The following is a 23,190-nucleotide window of genomic DNA, read 5'->3' on the forward strand; positions in this document are numbered from 1 at the left end:
TAGTCTTTATTGATGATATATTGATCTACTCGAGGAGCATGGAAGAGCACAGACAGCACTTGCAGACAGCATTGCAGACTTTGAGGGAGCATCGATTATATGCGAATTCAGTAAGTACGAGTTTTGGCTAGAGCAGGTGGCATTTCTTGGCCATATAGTTTCAAGAGATGGGATAGCAGTGGATCAGACGAAGGTGCAGGCAGTGCAGGATTGGGGAATTCCGAAGAATGCTTCAGAGATTCGCAGTTTCTTGGGTTTAGCAGGCTACTACCGGAAGTTCATCAAGGGTTTTTCTTCTATTGCAGTACCCTTGACTTCCTTGACCAAGAAAAATGCAAAGTTTATATGGAGTTCAGACTGTCAGAGGAGCTTCGATCGGCTTAAGGAAGCACTCACATTTGCGCCAGTGTTGGCGATGCCTGTTCCACATGAGGAGTTAGTGGTTTACACGAACACGTCTAAGCTAGGGTTGGGCACCGTATTGATGCAGAGTGACCGAGTCATTTCCTATGCGTCGAGACAGTTGAAGATTCATGAGCAGAACTATCCGACGCATGACTTGGAGCTAGCAGCAGTGGTTTTTGCTTTGAAAATTTGGAGGCACTATCTGTATGGTGAGAATTGCAAGATTTTCACCGATCATAAGAGTCTTAAGTACTTCTTCACCCAGAAGGAGTTGAACATGAGGCAGCGCAGATGACTAGAGTTGGTGAAGGATTACGACTGCGACATTAGCTACCATCCGGGCAAGGCTAATGTGGTGGCCGATGCATTGAGTCGAAAGACTTCAGTGGTATCCTGTTTGACAGTACAGTTGCCACTTCAGGAGGAGATACAGAGATTTGGTTTGGAATACTATTTGGGTGGTCACGCACCGAGTTTGGCAGTGTTAGTAGTACAGCCGAATCTTCGAGATCGTATCAGAGAGGGACAGCCTGCGGATGAGGAGTTACAGCGGTTGAAGCAGAGAGATGAAGCCAAGGGTAGTCTCATTTATACTGTCATTGATGGCATCATTCAGTACCGTGGTCGTATGTGCGTGCCGAATATTGATCAGCTGAGGACTGAGATCCTGACAGAGGCTCACACATCTCCGTATTCCATTCATCCAGGAAGTACGAAGATGTAAAAGGATTTGCAGACGTTGTATTGGTGGCCCGGCATGAAGAGTGATATCGCAAGATTCGTATCTGAGTGCTTGACTTGTCAGCAGGTCAAGGCAGAGCACCAGCGTCCAGCAGGGTTGCTTAATCCTCTACCCATTCCAGTATGGAAGTGGGAGAACATCACGATGGACTTTGTAGTTGGCCTTCCGAGGAGTACTAGAGGATGTACAGCTATATGGGTGATCGTGGATAGACTCACCAAGTCAGCTCATTTCTTGCCGGTGAGGACTACTTACTTCTTGACACAGTATGCAGAGCTTTGCATCAAGGAGATTGTTAGACTGCATGGCATTCCAGTGTTGATAGTATCAGACCGGGATCCTAGGTTTACATCTTCTTTTTGGAAGAGTTTACACACAGCGTTGGGGACTAGATTATTGTTCAGTACAGCATTCCATCCCCAGACAGATGGTCAGTCTGAGAGAGTGATCCAGGTTCTCGAGGATCTACTAAGAGCTTGTGTCATCGACTTTCAGGGCTCCTGGGAGACTAGATTACCGTTGGTGGAGTTTACCTATAACAACAGCTTCCAGGCATCTATAGGTATGGCACCTTATGCAGCTCTCTACAGGAGGAGATGCAGATCTCCCGTGCGTTGGGATGAGGTTGGCGAGAGGATTCTACTTGGTCCCGAGATTGTACAGCAGACTGCAGACATTGTGATTCAGATTCGGGATCGTATGAGGACTGCTCAGAGTCGTCAGAAGAGTTATGCTGATACTCGACGACGATATCTTGAATTTGCTGTTGGGGATCATGTGTTTCTGAAGATATCACCTATGAAAGGGGTGATGAGATTTGGTCGAAGAGGTAAGCTGAATCCGCGGTATATAGGGCCTTTTGAGATCTTGGAGAGAGTTGGCACGTTGGCCTACCGTTTGGCTTTGCCACCAGAGCTTGCGGCAGTGCACAACATCTTCCATGTATCCATGCTACGGAGATACGTCTCTAATCCGTCGCATGTGTTGGATTACGAGCCCATGCAGTTGCCACCCGATCTAGCATTTGAGGAGAGACCGATTCGGATCTTAGCTAGAGAGGAGCGGAGACTGAGGACGCGGGTCATACCGATGGTCAAAGTCCAGTGGTTGAATCACTCCGAGGAGGAAGCCACTTGGGAGACCGAGGCAGACATGAGAACTCGCTACCCAGAGCTATTCGGGTAAGTACTTTAATTTCGAGGACGAAATTCAATTTAAGGGGAGGAGAATTGTAACACCCGGAAATTTTAAAACGTAAATCCGCATGCATAATTAGGAGAAAATTAATTATTAATTTTTAAAAATAAGGGTTAAATGTATTTATGTGTTATTATGTGATTTATATGCATGATTTAGTTTATTTTAGCATTTAACCCGCAATATTAGGATTTTTAGATTTTTGAGAATTTTATGGAGTTGATCGCGTTGACGGGACCGTGGACGGACGAGATACCAAAATTCTTAGCCAAAAATATTTTATGAGTTTTATGAGCCTTAAAATAATATTTTAAGGTATTTTGTCATGAAAATTTTAGTATTTAATTATATATTTATTTAAGGGTTGATTTTTAGTCAAAATTAGTCTCTATATTGACTTTTATTAAATTTTAAAATTAGCCTATATTAATATTTCGAGATTTGAGATATTTTATCAGATTTTTATTAGTATTTGAGAGTTTAAAATATTTTTGTTTAAGGTATAATATCTTTATATTGAGTAATATCTATTATTATTCAATTATCTACCAATAATTTAAACCTAAATCACTCCCTAATCTATTCCCAAACCCCATCAGCCGACACTCATCACTCTCACCCCCATCCCACGCCTTTCAGCAGAAAAATCATCCTCCATAGCCGATCCAACCTAGCTTTTTGGAGATTTTGGTCCGTTCATCGTTCCGGAGCCCCCGTATACGCGATATTCTTCGTCATTAAATTAAAAAGCACGTCTAAAACTTTTATTTGGCCACCATATAAGCTATTATGCATGAATGATATTTTTGTTTCAGAATTTATTAGCCATGGTTCGAATTTATTGCAAGTATGAATGAATTGTTGCATGTTTTGGTGCATTCATGATCATAACTCGCTTTTGGCCTTGCATGGTTCGGTCCAGAGGCTAGGGCTCGAGTCAGAGGTGGGCTACGGTCCTAGGAAGTGAGCCATGATCGGATTATAGGGGCTGGAGTTGGCTAGGTTCAGGTCTAGGGTCAAGTTGGTCAAAGAGCTGCAGTTTAGGGTTTATGAGAAGAAGCCTTCGGCTTCTTGGCTTGGACCATGGCTCGGGCTGAGCCATGGTGGGTTGGGACCGCCCAGATGTGGGCCACATCTGGTCAGTGGTACTCTGGCCAGGGGCGGCCGGAGTAGGGTGGCAGCAGCCCTTGTTTGGCTGCTGCCCGCCGCCGAGGGGAAGGGAAAGAGGGGGAGGGGGGGTTCGGGTTTTGGTTTCTAGGTCGGGTTTCGGGTTAGGGTTGGGTTTTGGGTTTGGTCAGGTAGTCAGGGGTCGGGTCAGGTCGGTCCGGGTCCAGGTTAGGTGGGCCGGGCTCGAGTATTTTAATTTTTAAATATATTATGTTTTAATTGGTTTTTGGGCCAATTAATTAGAAATAAAATTATTTGGGCTTCCAAATAATTTTATTTGGTCTTTCAAAAGTATTTTTAAGTTAGCCCAATGATTTTTATGGGCTCGTGGGCCCATAGGAATTTTTGGGCCAGTCAGTGATTTTATGGGTCAGCCCAATGAATTTTTAGGAATTAATTAGTTAATGGGCCTAAATATTTTTATTTAAGCCCAATAATAATTAAGTATTTTATTTTAGTAAAAATTGTAATTTTTAAAATTAGTTATTTAGTTATGGGCTTTAAGTTATTTAATGGGCTTTAAGTCAGTTAAGGGGCTTAGTAGGGAGACCAGCAGTCTGGACCGAAACCATGAAAAATAATTAAGTCCGGAATATATATTTAATTATTTTATGCATGAATTTTATATTTTAAGTATAAGTATATTTATTATGAAAAATCAATTAAATATATATTACGGACAAATTTTCAGTGCATGCATTCATGAAATTTTATATGTTATGATTATGATTATGTATGAGTTGAGCAAAAATATTTTCTTGATGGAATTTGAAGTAGTGTGACATAAGGGTGGTTATCCACCATATGATATATGATTTATGCGGTAGTTTACTACCATAGGAGGTGATTTATCACTGCCACGTACGTTGGTTTATGAGACTGATCAGTCGGCACAGATAAGCGTCACACTTACGGATAGGACCATAGACTGTTTCAAAAATACCATGCTCAACTATGCTATGTATGATGAAGAAAGATGATGTTTATGATTAAGATTTATGTTTCAGTATTTATGTTATGAAAAATATTTTCATGCATGCTCATGTATCATGTATATGTATTAGTATGATTATGTGATGCATTATTTTAAACCTTGTTATCCAAGTTTAGACATGTTGAGCCCCTAGGCTCACTATGCTTATATGGTGCAGGTGAGACAGATGATTTTTTTGTAGCTCCTACCGGTGGTGAGGACGTATGAGCTCACGGAACAGTGGCCCCGTGACCGTTGGATGATTTAGGATTTATTTCATATACATTTTTATTATGTTATTTATTTTTAAGCAAATTATACTTTTACTTTAGTATTTCCGCACTTGGTGTTTTTGGAGCATGCAAAACTTATTTTTATTTCATGCTGATATTATTTATATGTTAGTTTGAATTACATATATATATGGGCGTATATGTATTATTATTATTTTAAAAAAAAATTCCGCATTTAAGTTTAAAGAGTCTTAGATGTTTCACCTAGAGTGGTTATTAATATAATAAATTTTATTATGCCTAAATTAAAACTTCTAGATTTTTTTCCATCATTTGCACTTATACAGTTGAATTATCACTACAACAAATATGCTCATTAACGCGCTCATTGACAACGGTTTTTAAAAACCGTTGTCATAGAACATCAAAAACGCGCTCATTGACAACAGTTTTTAAAAACCGTTGTATTTGACGAATATAAGACAACTGATTTTTAAAAACCGTTGTCTTTTTAATTAAAAATACGGTTAACGACAACGGTTTTTGTAACAACCGTTGTATTAGAGTTTTTCTGAAGGTCTAAGACAACAGATTGTAATCTGTTGTTCTTGTTATTTATTTATTTATTTTTTTTTTAATATTTTAAAAAATATAATAATATTTAAAAAATATAATACATATAACATAAACCCATATACTACGTCTGCAGTAAAGATATGTATGCATGTCTACTTGTGATTCATCTACAAATATTATTTATAGATGAGACATTCTGCTTTCTTCTACACAGGGTCCTCGACAACCAGATGCAAAACAATGTGGTTATTATGTGATGAGATTTATGAAAGATATTATTGAAGAAAATGTTAACAGTGAAAAGCATTCACTGTCCGCTATAGTAAATCTTCTCAAATAATTGTTTTGTTATTTTTTTCCAAAGTCATTTACATTTATTTGGGTAATAATATAATTTATTTGTGGTTTGAAGTTCGTGAAAACAGAGTACTCAATGGAAGAAATTAATGAAGTTCGTTCCGAATGGGCGGAATGCATCCAAGATTATATTCATTACTAGGTACGTATATTTATGGACGAACAACGGAAATTTTACAGATAAGGTACGCTACCTATGACTGTCAGTGTGAATTAAGTATTGTTTTATGCTTATCAGATTTAAATCTCCAGCTGCATGTTTATGCCAAGACCTACAGGACCTGATGATTTTGTCGTTTGCATGTAGAATATTGGTGAGTCCACTTAGTTGCTATTTGTCGTTTGTGCTCACATAATAAATATTGGTGAGTCCACTTAGTTGCTACTTCTACTGGCCAAGTCTTGCCTAAACTTGTAGAATATTTTCCATATGCATGCTGTGCATTATAGGTTTGTTGAATTATGAAGTGGTATAACAAGACGGTTGGCAGAGTATTTAAGTGTTTTGTTTAATTTGGTTATGCATGCATAATTATGAGTTTTCTTCAAATGTTATGATTTTGGGTTTCCCGAAAATGGCAAATCATCTTTCTTTGATGTTGTCTTCCCCCCCTTCTCTTCCACGTGAATTGACTTGGTAGGTTTCTTGGGAGAAAGTCCCATGCTACAGTTTTGTCCAGTCCCCTGAGCTCTTAATGCAGCCACTTTTGACTTATGTTTCTTTCCGAGAACATGTTCGTTTAGATTGTTTTCGCTGGTGGCAATAACTTGGCAAAGTGCACACCTCCACTCCTCCTTAGATTTCTTATTTTCACTAACATCAGCAGGAAGCTCAATATTCCCCGATTTATGAGCGTTCACGACTTCGCTGAACTTACAACCCTTATTCCTCGGATCATTCTCCTTCTTCCGTACTTTTCGAATCACTTCTGCTTGAGTTTTCTTCAAATGTTCTGATTTTGGGTTTGCCGACAATGGCAAATCATCTTTCTTTGATGTTGCAGCCTTCCCCACCTTATGAGCAGACAAAGATAGTGCTTTAATTTTCACTCCCTTCTCTTTCGCGTGAATTGACTTGGTAGGCTTCTTGGTAAAAAGTCCGATGCTATAGTTTTTTCCAGTCTTCTGAGCTCTCAATGTAGCGACTTTCGACTTATGTTTCCTTCCAAGCACATGTTCATTATCCCAAGAAACCTACCAAGTCAATTTTTGAATTATGCATGATGTCTCCCCCCTCTGAAATTGATGAATCCGATGATCACTGTCCGTTGGCTACATGCCCCACTGCACCTGGGGTCGTCGCTAAAGGATGTCCTGTTCATTAACGTCTATTTGTTGTCTGTTTTGCGGTGTGCATGAAGCATCTACGAGTCATTGTCTATTTTTCTGCCCGATGGTGCATAAGGTTTGGAAGTGTACTGAATTTTGGTCATATTTAAAGAAGTGTAGTATGTTGTCTCCTATTGATTGTGCATTATTGATACGAGATAAATTTTCAAAGAAAGAGTTTGAGTTGTATGTGATGTATCTTGGGCCACATGGAAAGATTGCTGTTAGATTAAACATGAGCAACTTAAGCAACATGTCTCGATTAAGATTGATTGGGTGATGCCTTATTTGATTGAATTCCATAAAGAAAGGGATGTAAGTTTGATATTTAATAGAGATAATCACCTAAGGAAAAAACATGGAAGAAACCGTGTGTGGGAGTCTTTAGACTTGATGTGGTGCAGGGTACGACGAACTCAATGGATGTTTTAGTGTGGCTCTGAAATATTTTTAGCTGCCATGTTACACAACTTAATTTTTTTTTAACATGGAAGAAACCACGTATTGTTGTTTTTTTTTGCATTTACTGATTGGAAAGAAAATCTTGAGGTGGGCTGTGGAATTTTGGCCTGTTTCTTTGAGATGTTTACTGTTCAGAAAGATTCAGTATTTTTTAAGCTGTTTTTGGGAATTGTAATGGGGAGTTGCTTGAGTAGCCATTCCAAGTTAAATCTGAGAGCCTTTTTCATTCTGACACAGGTAATTTGTTCATTTCGACATTATTGATCCATAATTGTTTTCGACATTATTGCTCCATAATTTCGTAATTGGCTTGTAACACTATTTGGTATTTGCTGTTACTTGTAGTTTTGGCTGTCGGGTGACTGGAAGTCATGTCGGGCATGGGCATGAAGCTGTGGAATGAACTTGCTGTTTTGGGAATGTGGAATGAACTTGCTGTTTTGGGAAATTGAGGAGAAGCGCTTTGTTTCAAGATCGAACTCTTAACAATTGAGGAGAAGCTGTTTTTGAAAATCATGATCGAAAATACTTGTAAATTGGTCAGATAAGTAGATCTATATTTTTTGTACAACTTCAATGACATGTTGGGTTCGAAATTACTAGCGCTACAATTTCTATAAAAGTATTTAGATGTATGTCACAGCTTTTGAGACTTGAAGATATATATTATTTCACATATTTTATGTATGTAGTAAATATTTTATTTTGTATGGGTATATACCACTAATTAAAATAGACAATGGTTTTTTAATTCATTGTGAATAATAGCTCTTGCGGAAAGGCAATTTAAGACAATGGTTATAAACTGTTGTTAAAAATAACATACGACAACGGTTTTAAAACGTGGTTGAATAATAAGCAAACGACAACGGATATAAGAAGTTGCATATATGTTGTCGTAACCTACATAAGACATCATTTTTAAAATGTGGTTATTTCTAAACATACGACAACGGATATAAAGTGTTGCAAATCTGTTGTCGTATGCCAGCATAGACAACGGTTTATAACTGTCGTAAAATACAACTTAAGACAACGGTTATAAACCGTGGTCAAAAGGTGTGGTATGCCAACATAGACAACGGTTTATAACTGTCGTAGAAGACAACTTAAGACAACGGTTATAAACCGTGGTCAAAAGGTGTGTACCACAACAGATATTTAATGTTGCATATCTGTTGTCATATGTTGGAATCCACAACGGATATAAACCGTTGTCGTATGTTATACTTACGACAACACATAAAAGTACAACGGTTTTTCGACCCCTACGACAACGGATTAAAACCGTTGTCGTTTCCAGTTTTTCTTGTAGTGTATGAGGAACAATCTCTAAAACCAAGTGGATATGACCCGTGAAATATATAAAAATTGGTGGATGAAGTATTTAATTTGATTAGAGTAAGCATGATGGGGCTGATATGGTTGTAAAGAACTAAAATTGCACAATGGGGAGAAATTGTCAAGGACCAAAATCACCATGTCAAGATAAGTTTGGGACTAAAATTGCTAACCCTTAATAGCTATGCGGTTGCATTTATCCCTTAAAATTGCACTTTCGACTATAGCTTCACCTATAAGATCAAAAGACGTGCGTGATTTTCACCTTACAATGTCAATATTTTTTTTCCAATTTTGATTTAGAAAGAAAAATTCTCCTTCTTCACTAGCTATAATATTTTTTATTTTATTTTTCGCTTTCTTATTCCGTTAATTGAAATTGTGCTATTCTTGCTAAGAGGCTTGTGCCAATAAACTGCAAATTCCATGTCATATGAATATGTTTCTATTGTGTATATACTAAAATCCTGCACTCAGTTGTCGATTTTGATAGGAATTTGAATTATATATAAGGTGTAAGGTTTTGTTAACATCTTCGTATATTTTTTAGTTGAGATGATATGCTTGTAATTTGATGTTAGTACTTTTATTTTGTGGTTTAGAATTGCTTTATCTAGTCATATTCCCATGATGATCAATAATTAGAGGGTGATCCGTTTCGATTCACCTACCTCTAATTTTCTGTGCAGAATTAATAGAGAGTTATTTCTTTCTTTCTCTTCTTTGGGTGGCGATGGACGATGAGATGTGGTACAGTGGTAGGCTTGTCAAGCTCCAATATTTATTTATCAAAATCCTGTAATTATTTTTTAATTATTTTCTAAAATCTCTAATTATGAGTAAATTGTTAATAAATCCCTATAACCAAACTTGACTTTACTTTAAATCTCTATCCTGAAGATTCTTTCTATTTACTCCATAGGACAACCAAACTTAATTATTAAAAGATTTAAAATTTTTGTACTGGATATCATGAAATTTATACTCAAAATTGATAGATTTGTACTAGAAAGATATGAATATATACTTATTCCAGTTAAAGACTAATTTGCGCTCAAAATGGTATCAAAGTCTAGGTTTTATTATCCAGACATTTTATTTATATCAAAATCATACTTATCTTCGTTGAGACCGAAGGAGATATATTTCCAAGATAATGAATTCAAACTATAGTTTGAACAAGTTAAATTCCATTCCAATGGAATTATCCCCACAAGCTAATCTACCGGAAGGTGGAGGTCAAATTACTTCAACAAGTAATGGTAAATAATATCTATGATATCTAATTCTAGATTCTTAGAAATTACACCAGATTCCTCTAAACTTTCTGAAGATCTTAGAGAAATCCAAACGACGATACAATATTACAGAAATCAACTGTATTCGGTACACTTAGAAGATATTCTAAACAAACAAGAAGAATTTCTTGTAACTTTAAAGAATATCCAAGCAAGAATACAAAATATGGAACAAATCAGTTCCAGAAAAGGAAATTCGGAAGGAAGGTTACCACCCTCTTTTAGTATAGAACCTTTATTACATCAAAAAAGAAAACTGGCAGAATGTTGTCATATGGCAGCATTACAAAAGAACTATAAGAAAATAATGGGTATTAATAAACGTACTCTTTTATGTTGTAAAGAGAACAATATTTCCACAATCATTGGGAATAGATCTCAAGGGTTTAAAAGAATGTATTCCAACAACAAAAGAATACGAAAAGCTCTTGGAAACCAAGAGCAGTTTGGTCTATACAAAGGGCTGAATCATACAAATCCGGAAAAAGAAGTGGAGCAACAAGAAGCAGAGGATCATTCTCAGCTTCAAATACAGACCAGAGTAGGACACCTATTAGAAAAACTTTCAGGAGAGCTAGAACTAAGTCTAATGAAAGTTTTAAAGACTGCAACTTCTGGACGTGTGGAGCAAGAGAACATATTTCAACAAACTGTCCCGAGAATGATAAGAAAGGGGTAAAATTCTTTGAAGCACACCCGATATGGATGATACAGTTTTTTTTATCAAGAACATATCCAAGTATATCAATTTGAGGATATCTCCTAGGATGAAAGTATATACGAAGAAGAAGTTCTCTTGAGTCCAGAAGAATATAATAGAGAGACATAATTATCAGAATCTGATTGAAGAGAAAGTGTTTCGACATGAAAAAAATGAAAGTCTGGTTGGATTTTGCAGTCAAACTACCATATCTCATAATATGGTTCAAAAAATCATAAGAGAAAATCCTACATTACAGAGATATCAAGGACTGCAAGTAAAGTGGAAAGATTTTTAGGTAATTTTGGCCAAAGACAAAGAAGACACAATTTGATTTATAAGGTATCCAGAAGGGAAATGACAATCCTTATGGAATTAACCAGTAATCAAATAGAGATGAAGTTAATTTCTTTTGAAGAAGTAAGAGAGGAATTACAAAAACTAAAAAACGAAGTAGCAAGAACTATGTCATGGATTCATATTGGAGCAATCCAGATTATGATTAAGAGAGTGTTTGGATAATCTTATTAAAAACAGCTTATAAGCTGTGTTTATAAGCTATTTTAGGAGTTTATAAGCTGTTAGGTCAATATTTTAAAAATAAGCTGTTAAAGTGTTTGGATGAACTTATTTTAAACAACTTAAAAATGTTGATGTGTTTGGCTTTATAAGATCATTTTACTGTCAAAATTACCAAAAGAGTATGATAATATGAAGATGATATAAATATTATATATATATATATATATACACACAAAATAATTTAAAAATTTTATAATAAATGTTAAAATTAAATGAAAACTTTTTTATATTTAATTTATAACAATCGTATGCTTTGAATTTTAACAATATTTAATGTTATAATATTTTTAAAATTACTCAATAATATTTTGATAGTTTAGTTTTCTTAAATTATTAGAAAATTATAGACAAAACATTATTATTATTATTATTATTATTATATAAAAAACTGATAAATAAAGCTATAATTGAATATATTGTGGAATTAACGAAAACAAGAATCGTGTAGATATAATTAGAAATGGGTGAAGGGCATGTTGCACATGAGTGAAAATATAGAAGGATGACATTGGGAAACAAAATATTAAAATAAAACCTTTTTGTTGAATCCGATATTTTGGTGATAACAAACAACAACTCATTGTATAGGAATGTGCTGCCAACCATTGTATTTCAGGAACCTACTACAACTTCTACCGAAAGCTTGTCAACCGCCTTTGCTCTCGACCGGCTGAAGTCACAAGCCTATCAACTGGCTATCAAGACCAGCAGAGGATAAATCTATCTACCGGAAGCTTGTCAACCGCCTTTGCTCTCGACCGGCTGAAGTCACAAGCCTATCAACTGGCTATCAAGACCAGCAGAGGATAAATCTATCTACCGGAAGCTTGTCAACCGCCTTTATCTCTCGACCGGTTGAAGTCACAAGCTTATCGACTGGTTATTCAAACCAGCAGAGGACAAATATCTCTACCGGTAGAATGCCAACTGCCTATCTAGATATCTCGAGACAAGTACCTATGACAAGATGTTCTTTGCAGGATCTTTTATTAAAAGCAGAACCGGCGTTTCAGAAGATTTGTTGACTCCTGCAAATCAAGACAACAGGTTGTACCAAAATGGCAAAAACACAGAATGACTGCAGATAAAGCATTCGACCGTTTATTCCAGTTTTGGACCCTGGAAGTTGTCTGCAGTGTACGATCCTCATGCAGAATCATCAATGCATTTATGAGCATTAAATGTGCATTCAATGCAGCATCAGAACGTTCAAAATAAAGACGTTGATGATTGACCTATATAAAGGGAAGATTGCTCAAACAACAACAACAAGTGATACGAGACAACGAAGAGAGACAAGCAACTCAGAAAAATTTCAATCACTTGACTAATATCAGAAGTCCTCATCTGATATACTTGAGCACACTTACAAGATCAATCATCTGCTGCTCAAATAAACCCTCGCCTACAGTTCACACATCTGATCGTCAAGGATCATCCTAGGGTTTTCAAGCCTCTCGACCGCTCTGCAGTCTGAGAAGCTCAACTCAACTATACTCAGTGTTGAAGAGACTTGAAGCTGCTCTGAAAGCTTCCACCAGTCTGATAAGAACTGAGAATCTTATCTGTGTAAATCTAGGAGTTTCGGATTAGGCATTGGATAAGTCCTAAGTCTGAAGTGGGTGTATTACAAGACGTTGTAATAACCAAAGTCTTCTAGTGAATTCCTTCCTAAGTGGAAGAAGGGGAGACGTAGAAGGATTAAGCCTTCGAACTTCCATAAAATCGTGCTTTAGCATTTACTGCCACTTATCTCACATCCTGCTCATACATTGCATTATAAACTTTGCATCACTAAAACCTCTGAACTATTTCCGCACTATTTAAGTTGTTCAAAACGTTTTAGAAGTTGAGAAAACTGATTAAGTGAACTAAACTTCACTTGATCATTTTAAAGAAGTAGAAGAAAAGTTTCAGAGTGTATTCACCCCCCCCCCCTCTACCCTCTGAACCGATCCCAACACTTTTATTAAAAAAGTAGGAGTGCATCTACTTTTTTTAAAACAGCTTATAAGCTGTCAAAAAACTTATTTTGACAGCTTATAGAACCCGTTTGGATTTGATAGATATTTTTTTAAAAAAAGGTGTTTTTTTAAGCTATAATTTTTAGCTTTTGAAAAAGCTCTAATTTTGACTTTAAAAAGTGTTTTTTAAGCACTTGAATGACCACCCAAACATCTTGTTAACCAAAAAATAACTTTTTTAAAAAAATGCTTTTCTGATTTGGCTTTTGAAACCAAACGGGGCCCATAAGCTTTTTTTAAAAAAATTTACCAAACACAATTCCAGAGCTTAAAAGCTCTAAAACAACTTATAAGCTATTTAAAGGAGCTTTTAAGCTCTCCCAAACACTCTCTTAAAGCTACTTTCAAAGAACGAATAGATTCACCCATAGATATCGCAATATGTATAAAAGAATGGGTAATATCCAAGATGTTGTTCTTGGTACTATCTCAGAAAATCTATGTGCAGGAAAAATTGTGGGAGTTATATATCCAAGGATAGCCTACAATTTGGCGGACAGAGATTTTAGTCGAGCCTTGACATTACATCAAAATTTCAAGGAAAAATGACTAATGAAAGAAGGTAATAGGCGCTATTACCTATCAAATTTCATATGCTCTTTTTATTACACATCATTCAGAACTTTTTGTTAGAAATGAGTTTATTGAAATCCCTGAGATTTTCGGAAGAGTTGCGCAAGCCATTTATCCAGAAAGGATAGAGTTTCCTATAATTCAGGAAACTGATATCCAAATACAGGATAAACCTATTCTGTATAAAATTCAAATTCTTAAAATTGAACCGAGAAGACTATCATTTCAGAAAGATAGAATCACAAGTCGAAGGTGGGGAAAAGCCCCGGTTCAAGAAGCTCAACCAGAGGAAAATGAATTTTCCACAATATGAATATTAAGATCTCTTGAGGGTTGGAAATAAATTAAGATAGTATTCGATATTACAAGTCAAATAAATCAGTTACCTAGTAATACTATATACTATCTGGAACAACCAATGATCGAAAACTATCAAGGATTAATAAATATTGAATTGGAGGTTCAAATTAATGGTATTCCTGGAAAAATAATAGATCAATTGGTACTTGGTCTAGAATTTTTTGAAGATCATAAGTCATGGAAACACCTTGAAAGAGGCATAGAGTTCATGGCAAACGAAAGAACTTGGAGAATTCAATAAAGAATTCTACGAAATGGGGGATGATGCAAGAAGATGGATAAGGGAAAATCCCTTAATCAAGTTTGAAAATTCTGTTCATAAACAAAGAAAGAATCATTTGTTACATATGGTAAAACATGAACATGAATTACTAGAACTTATCGAAGAAGCAGAAAAGCAACAACAATTTTATGCTACAGGCATAAAAACAATGAGGCAAGATTGTCTTAGTAGGATTACTGAATTACAATTTAGTTTACTAAAAATGGCAAGACCATTTAGTAATCCTTTCAAATAATATGCCAACCTGCCCATTCTTTATATTTATCCCTATTGGGATATTATATGAACAATAATTTTTGAACTTTTTATATCTTTGCTACTATTACATTCGATCATATCTTATCAATTTTTGTATAAATCTGGAATTTCTCTGTAACACCCATGCTTAAAAATACTCGATATTTTTGAAATATAACAAATGATAATAAAACAGAAGTCCTTAAAACTTTTCTTTAAGTGTTACTAACTTTGATTAAAATCTTTAAAACTTTAAAATCATTAAACTGAACCATGAAGAATGTCTGTTCTCTGAAGGACCCATGAATCTCTTCTTGGCAGGACCCTATTGAGGTCTGTCGCTTGGCCTGGGTCTCTCTGGTCATCTCCTATCTCTCCCTCTCTTACAGCCTCGCTGAATGATGCGGCATGACTCAGTGGCACATCATTCCTGATAGCGGGGTTCAGACCGCCCATGAAATGGTGACCCCTCTCAAATCTTCTGACATATTCCGTTACTGTAAGCTCTCCCTGTCTGAGCTCCAGAAACTCCCTCATAAATACATGTTTTACATCATCAAAAAATTACTTCTGATTGATCATCTCCTTGAATTCTGCCCATGTCAGCGTAGTCAAACCCACTGCCAATTGCGCTCCATCCCACCACAACCGTGCATAATCTCTGAACATAAAGGGCTCCCCTGCGTTTGTAGATGGGCGCAACTGCTCTATAGAATGGCGTAGCTATGCCAATGAGGAAAATAGATCAGCGCAGCTGCGCTACCTGCGCAAAAAAAAAAAACACAGATTTTTGAAAATTAAAGTCTTGACTTGGGCTTTATTTGACGAGCTTTCAAGCAAATATAAAATGAGAGAAAAGAACACAACAAGGGACGGGGAGACGGCAGAAGGAGGCGGCCATCAAGAGTGGAGAAGGGAGAAAAACTTTAAGAACTCAAGAGGAAACAACAACCGCAAAAACTAGTTTTCTTCTTTTCTCTTTTATTTGTTGGGATTTTGGAGATCGTACCCCCAAAACTATGTTTTGATTTCTTTTTGAAGATTGAATTTGGTTTTTATACATTCTTGATTATATTATTGTGCTTATTGAATCTTTGGAGAATATTGATCAACTTTGAAGTAATTTTATATGTTATAATTGATACCGAAAGAAGATTTTATGACATGATAGAATAATATAATCCATGGATTTACAACTTGCATAGACATATGATGTTGGGTACATGTTGATAGTCATAGTCAAATAGGTCAAAAGCTAAAGGATTCCATGATTCGTTAATGCAATTGCAATTGTTAAGTAACACAAGGACACTTTGTGTAACGCACTCTATTAAGGCGAGTCTTTTTAGCGTGCTTATGTCCTCACTCACACGCACCCTGGGAAAATTCCCAGGGGTTCACCCATCCTATAATTGCAATTGTTAAATAACACATGTTTATATTCATAGTCCAATAGATCAAAAGCTAGAGGATTTCATGTTTCGTTAATGCAATTGCAATTGTTAAATAACACAAGGGCACTTTGTGTAACGACCCACTCTATCAAGATGAGTCTTTTTAGCATGCTTATGTCATCACTCACACGCACCCTGGAAAACTTCACAGGGGTCACCCATCCTATAATTGCCTCAAGTCAAGCATGCTTAACTTTGGAGTTCTTATATGATGAGCTTCCAAAAAGAAAATGCACCTTTTTGATATAAGTAGTACATATGAAATCTTTTAAGCCCTCCTCAACTATGTAGTCCCATACCTACACAGTCTCAGAATCTCTCTCATTCTGGCACGGGATCGATTCATTCATGTCTCCCTCCGCCTAGGAGCCTACCAGGAGCCGCATTCAACCTCTTAGCACCGGCAATCACTCCCCGCCTCCTCAGCCCCGGGCGTCACATGCCCACTAGCTTTCGCCTGGTTCGTCCCCGAACCATACCTTACTAAGAGAGGTCGGCTCTGATACCATTTGCAACGACCCACTCTATCTAGACGAGTTTTTTTATCGTTCTTATGTCTTCACTCACACGCACCCTGGGAAACTTTCCAGGGGGTCACCCATCCTATAATTGCACCAAGCCAAGCACGCTTAACTTTGGAGTTCTTATATAATTAGCTCCCGAAAAGAAGATGCACCTTCTTGATATGAGTAGTACATATGAAATTTTTTAAGTCCTCCTCAACTATGTATTCGCATACCTACCCAGTCTCGGAATCCCTCTCATTCCGGCATGGGATCGGTTCATTCATGTCTCCCTCCACCTAGAAGCCTACCAAGAGTCTCTCATTGTTCGTGCAACCTCTTGGCACCGGCGATCATTCTCCGCCTCCTCAGCCCCGGGCGTCACACTTTGTTATTGCACTTTGCTAATTAGATTAATATAGCTCGACAGTGTATATTGATAGAATAGGGAATTTTGTCAAAAGCATGACTTGACAATTGAATTCAATCATTAGAGAAGATTAAGGGGTAGATGAACCGAGATCCTAACAATCATTTATTTATTTTCTGAATTGAATTTCTTTATTTCTATTTTGTTTCACCCTTTTATTTTAGTTCATTAGTTTATTCTTCATCTCATCTTGATTAACTAAAGAATAATATTTGAGGTAATTTTGTCATAAATCAATCTTTGTGGACGATACTCGTAAATTATACATTATATTATTACTTGACTCGTGCACTTGCAATTTAATCGAGACTAATTTATAAATATAATTGATTGATTTTATGTGGTAGTATTTGCTCGACCAAGGCGCCCATCCTACGCCCTGTGCGCGCTAGGGCGCGCAAATCCCGGGGGTTCTGCCCCAAGCATATTTTCTTATGTGTTGTGATTCTAAAATTTATTTTTATGCTCTTTTAAGATATTTTAAGTATTTTTAAGATGTCCTATGGAAATAATTCTTAGTTTTGATGTCAAGAACAAAAAGAACGACTCACGTGGATCGGTTTAGTTATGTAATGTATTATATGCTAGTATGTTTTTACGAAAGTTATGTTTATTTTGAAAGCATGAAATTTTATTAACTTAAGGTCGATGTACTCATTTTTATTTAATTAGCACACATGATTTTCAATCATGAAAGCATTTTTAAGAGCATGTCATGTTAGTTCAAATTATTTTCAAGGTTCATAATGACATGATGATTTTAAGATATTTTTAAGTATGTTTCATGGACGATAAAAGTTTTATAATGTAAAATGCTTTACTATGAGAATGAGAATTTTTATGATGATGAAGTTATGAGAAAGTTTATGAAGTAAATTCTTATGACGACGATGTTATGATGGGAAAACATGATGAAGTTTACAAAGTTATGATATTGATTGATGTTATATATGCATGAAAAATATTTGATGTTGTATGTGACTTTGCGGTGGCAAAATGAGACGGAATATGCTGGGATTTGGACTTTCGGGATGAGCTCCGGAAGTGCCTACCCAAAACACGTGCTCAAGATGATGTGGAAATTGCACCTTGGGATGAGCACCGGGGATGACCGTTCCAAAACACGTGCTCATATGACAGTTGTCACAAATGCATATATTACATCACTTTTATATGACAGTTATATGATTTGTTCATTTATTCTTTAATTCAAGTTATTTTAAGTTTATGTTTTATAAGTTTCAAACATGATGATTTTTATTAAGACTTATATATGAATAATGCTTGTTGCGTCTTTATACTCTATATGCTTGATTGGTGCAGTTAGGTTTGAAATATAAATGAAAGCTTTGGTGGAAAGGCTGAAGAGTTCAAGAGGCGAAGGCATTGCATGACATGAAAGTTTAGTAGCTCTGACGTTTTAAAGCGAGATGTTTTTTACATGTTTACTGATATTTTGTTCTTACCTTATTTCACGCGCGACATTTTAAATTATTTTAATAAAAGTTAGTATTTAAGTATTTCCAATGACGGTCTCGCGGCAATGAGTTTTAATGTTTTAAGTTTTTATCTTTTATGTTGTTTATTTCATTAAGATATTTTATGTCCGGTTTTACGAATGATTTATAAAGTATCTTTCCGCATTTAGTTTGTTTTATCAAAACTCACGTTTCGTCTGTTTTTTAAAGATTTTAATCGTCGTTCAGGTTTGCTTTGTAAGTAGTAGATTTTTACGTGCCCGTATTAGACTGGTCATTGACAGTATGGTGGTTGCATTCTTTGTTTCAAAATATTTTATGCACGTTAGATTCATTAGATTTTTAAATGTTACTTCTTAGATTTTAAATTCCAATCAAGATGTTGAACTTTCTAGTTTGATGCATGCCCTACACTTTAGTTTTGAATTTGAAAAAAATTTACCCGCACTTTTCTGCATTATATTTTCTCGAGCATGTTAAAAAAATACAGGACGTTACATAAACAATAGTCTCTGTGGGATCAACTTAGACTCAATCCAATTATATTATAATTTGACCTAGTGCGCTTGCTAGAATTTCCCAACCAAAATAGTCGGTCAAGTTTTTGGCGTTGTTGCCGGGGACTATTTGTTTACTTTTAGGATCAATTGTTTATTTGAGACTAGGCTTTTATTTTTTATTTTTAAAAATTTATTTATTCAAGATGCTTTCGTCTGATAGTTAATTTGTACACTTTGTTTTTTATTTCAGGACTTTAGCTCATGCTATATGAGCCGTGCTCGAGATAGCAGAAACCTCATGCCACTTGATTTGGAAATTGAAAGCATTCTTCATCGTATACGTAGAGCACAGAGGCAGAATAACTTGGCTCTTGATTTCGAATCTGAAGAGAAGTTAGATACTAACTACAAACCAGAATTTGAAAAGAATCCTGAGGACGTGGCCGAAGAATAGAATAACTGCACTTTGATGGAACTTCATCGACCATTGGTTGGAGGATATAGATCCAGCATCGTTCGCTCTGCAGTTCAGGCGAATACTTTTAAGATTAAACCATCTATCATCCAGATGATTCAATTGCAAGTCAGATTTGGAGGGTCGCTCTCTGAGGATCCGAATGCTCATCTGGAACAATTCCTGTCAATCTGTGACACCTTCAAATTCAATGGCGTGACTACTGATGCTATTCTACTGAGGCTATTTCCCTTTTCTCTGTAAGGTGAAACGTTGGAGTGGCTTCGAGATTTACCAGATGGATCTATTACTACATGGGATGGTCTAGTTGAAGTCTTCATGAACAAGTATTTCCCATTAGCTAAGGTTACAAAACTGCAGAATGATATCATATCTTTTAGGCAGAAGGATGGGGAATCATTGAATTCAGCATGGGCAAGATTCAAAAAGATGCTGAGAGTATGTTCTAGCCACGGTTTCTCAACAGGCCAACAAATTGAGACTTTCTACTATGGGTTGGATTCAACTGTGCGTTCTATGCTCGATGTGACTGCCAATGGCATCCTATATAGAAAGACTCCAACAGCAGCACTGGAAATCATATCAAATATGGATGAAAGTAATATGGGTTGGCAAGACACTAGAAGAGAGAAGAAAGTCGGATTTCTTGAGATGGATGCTTTAACAGCAATCACAGCAAAACTTGATGGACTAACACACCCAAGTGGCTCAACTGCAAACTAATCAATCAGTACCATTAAAACTGGTGAATCAAGTCAAAGTCCAAGGAAACATTGAGGCAGCTGGTGGATCGTTGAGTAGCGTTCCATTCATGCCAGATATATTTTCTAAAGAAATGCCAATTTTTGAGGGAGACTCGGTGAATTATGTGAGGAACCAAGGGCGAAAAAAATATAATCCATTCAATTTCTCATATAATCCAGGTTGGAGAAATCACCCGAATTTTAGGTGGAAACAGGATAAAATTTCCGTCGAGCCACAATATTTCAATCCACCTCAACCTCAGCAACCAGTTAAACCTCCACAAGGTACTGGGACTTCTATACCATCGGGTTTCAAACAATCTGAGAACAAGTCAAATCTCAAAGATATGCTTGCAAAATACATAGTCAGGAATGAGATGAGATGGCAAAATCATGATGCTATGATGCAAAGAGTGGAAACTCAACTGGGACAGTTAGCGAACCAGTTATCTTCTCAAGCTCTTGGAACACTGCCTAGTGACACAGAGAAGAATCCTAAGGAAGTGAATGTCATCTTTGTGCAACAAGTTATGACAGTCAAGACAGAGGAGCAAGACGTCAAGAGAGAGCACACACCAAAAAAGTCAATCTCTCTCCAAGCACGGGTAAGAAAGGTAAGGAAGATGACTTAAATTCTAATGTTGATATTTCTAGTCTTCCTTTTCCCCAAAGAGCTAGACAATTAAATCTCGATTATCAATTTAAGTAGTTTCTTGAAATTTTCAAGAAACTCCATATTAACATTTTTTTTGCAGATGTCTTAGCTCAAATGCCGATTTATGCTAAGTTCTTGAAAGAAATTCTAGCAAATAAGAGAAAACTAACCAACTTTCATGGATACAGTGACTTTGAATGAGGAATGTTTGGCTGATGGCCTTGCCTTCTTCATTGCACCCGTCAGCACCACCATCCCCAACGGTTTCAGTGGAGGCAACCTCGGAATCTACGGCACCTCTACCTCCCTCTTCGCCGTGGAATACGACATCTACGCTAATAGTGAATGGGATTCAAGCTATCTTCATGTTGGAATCAACATAAACTCCAAAACCTCGTCGAGCGTCACGAGGTTCGAGGGCTCGCTCGACAAAGTGGTGACTGCACGCATCGAATACGTCTCCAACACTAAAACGATAACCGTGACGACCAATTACGCATCAAAAACTTCCACGCTCAGCTACGTGCATGACTTGAAGGACACTCTGCCTCAACAGGTTCGAGTTGGAATCTCCGCTGCCACAGGAGTGTTGGCTGCAAATTTTGACATTCTCGCGTAGTATTTCTCTTCCACTTTGGTATATACCGCCAATAACGACGAGAATGGTGGAGCATTCATCAAACAGTATGTGTGATTTTATGTGTGTGTTAATAAGGATTAACTAGCAAGTGTGCTAGCTTCAAGTACTCCGTTAATCATACATAAGTATGTGTGATTTTATGCATCCTATGTTAATATATGGTCAAGCATGCATGCATGCGGATCATCTTAATTTGTATTTACATGTTCTTACAAGATCCCCTATAATCTCGCCTGATTACCATTTTAATTAGTCTTTTAATTAGCTATATATTGGCACGTTGCAAATTTAGTAAATTAGGTTTAAAATTTTTCGCCAGAAATTTCCACTTTTGCACTGCTAACTTGGCCGCTCACTCGATCCCGCTATTATATACTTCCTCCGTCTCGATTATATAGTCTTATTTTTTCACACAGATTAAGAAAAAATTATTGGAAAAACAAATTTTATACAAACTTCTTATTTTATCCCTATTTAATGTATTAAAAATGATTGCACAATTTTTAAGGTGTAGTTAATAGGGGTATATTAGTATAAGAGTGTAAAAAATATTATTAAATATGGTATATGAATATATATTTGAGACAAACAAAAATGAAACGTGGACTATATAATTGAGACAGAGGGAATATTAGCTTTCTATGTCGTAATATTTGGGGAAAATTCCATGCACGTGATCCTACATGGGTCGTTTAGTTAATGTTACGCATAAAATTAAAGGAAAAATTGACCCAAAAAAAATCTCCTCAGTTATCAAATAGATCTAGAAAAATGTTTTAAATAATTTTGGGAAAATTTCTTAGATAACCCTAGAATTTATTTAAGTAAATATGCATTCAATCACCTGAAAAGTGTGTAATAAAAAAATATTTATATAAATATGATATTTAAAATTTGAAATAAAATTCAAATTATTATAAGTCTTGTCACGTGCCAAGTTATCGCGTGACATAAAAATATTGTTTAAACACAAAATCTCTTGTGAGACGGTCTCACGAGTCAATTTTATGAGACGGATCTCCTATTTGATATGTCCCATAAAAAATGATTAATTTTTATACCTAAAATAAATACTACCATCCACTTTATGTATATATGGATCGGTTGATCCGTCTCACACATGAAACCGTCTAACAAGAGATATACTCTTGTTTAAAAGCTATTAAAATAACTATAATAATGATAAAGGACGATTGTATCAATAGATGCGCGAACAGTCTATTTATCAGATAAAAATTACAAATTGTTTTTGTAATCATTCGAAAAATAAACAGCAACGGAAAATCTAAAATAAATGGGAATTCCAACATAACCTAATAACAATAAATAAATAAATAACTTCTTCTCTCATGCCCCGGGCCAGGCCCGCGCTTGCGCGACTGCACAATGGGCCCCTATAGCAAATACTTCGTATTCGTCCTCGCTTTACGAAAATGATTAACCCAAGTTGCTATAGAAGTCCATTGTAGCCCA

General features: G+C 36.2%; 1 protein-coding gene across 1 annotated transcript; it reads left to right on the forward strand.

Moving 5' to 3' along the window:
* The first annotated feature begins 21,255 nt into the window (after nucleotides 1-21,255).
* LOC140860835 (agglutinin-2-like) lies at nucleotides 21,256-21,696 on the forward strand. Its single transcript, XM_073263841.1, has one exon. The coding sequence runs from the start codon at nucleotides 21,256-21,258 to the stop codon at nucleotides 21,694-21,696; it is 441 nt and encodes a 146-aa protein (XP_073119942.1).
* Nucleotides 21,697-23,190: the final 1,494 nt, after the last annotated feature.

The sequence above is a fragment of the Henckelia pumila genome, chromosome 4, assembly GCF_033568475.1.
Source record: "Henckelia pumila isolate YLH828 chromosome 4, ASM3356847v2, whole genome shotgun sequence".
NCBI lineage: Eukaryota > Viridiplantae > Streptophyta > Magnoliopsida > Lamiales > Gesneriaceae > Henckelia > Henckelia pumila.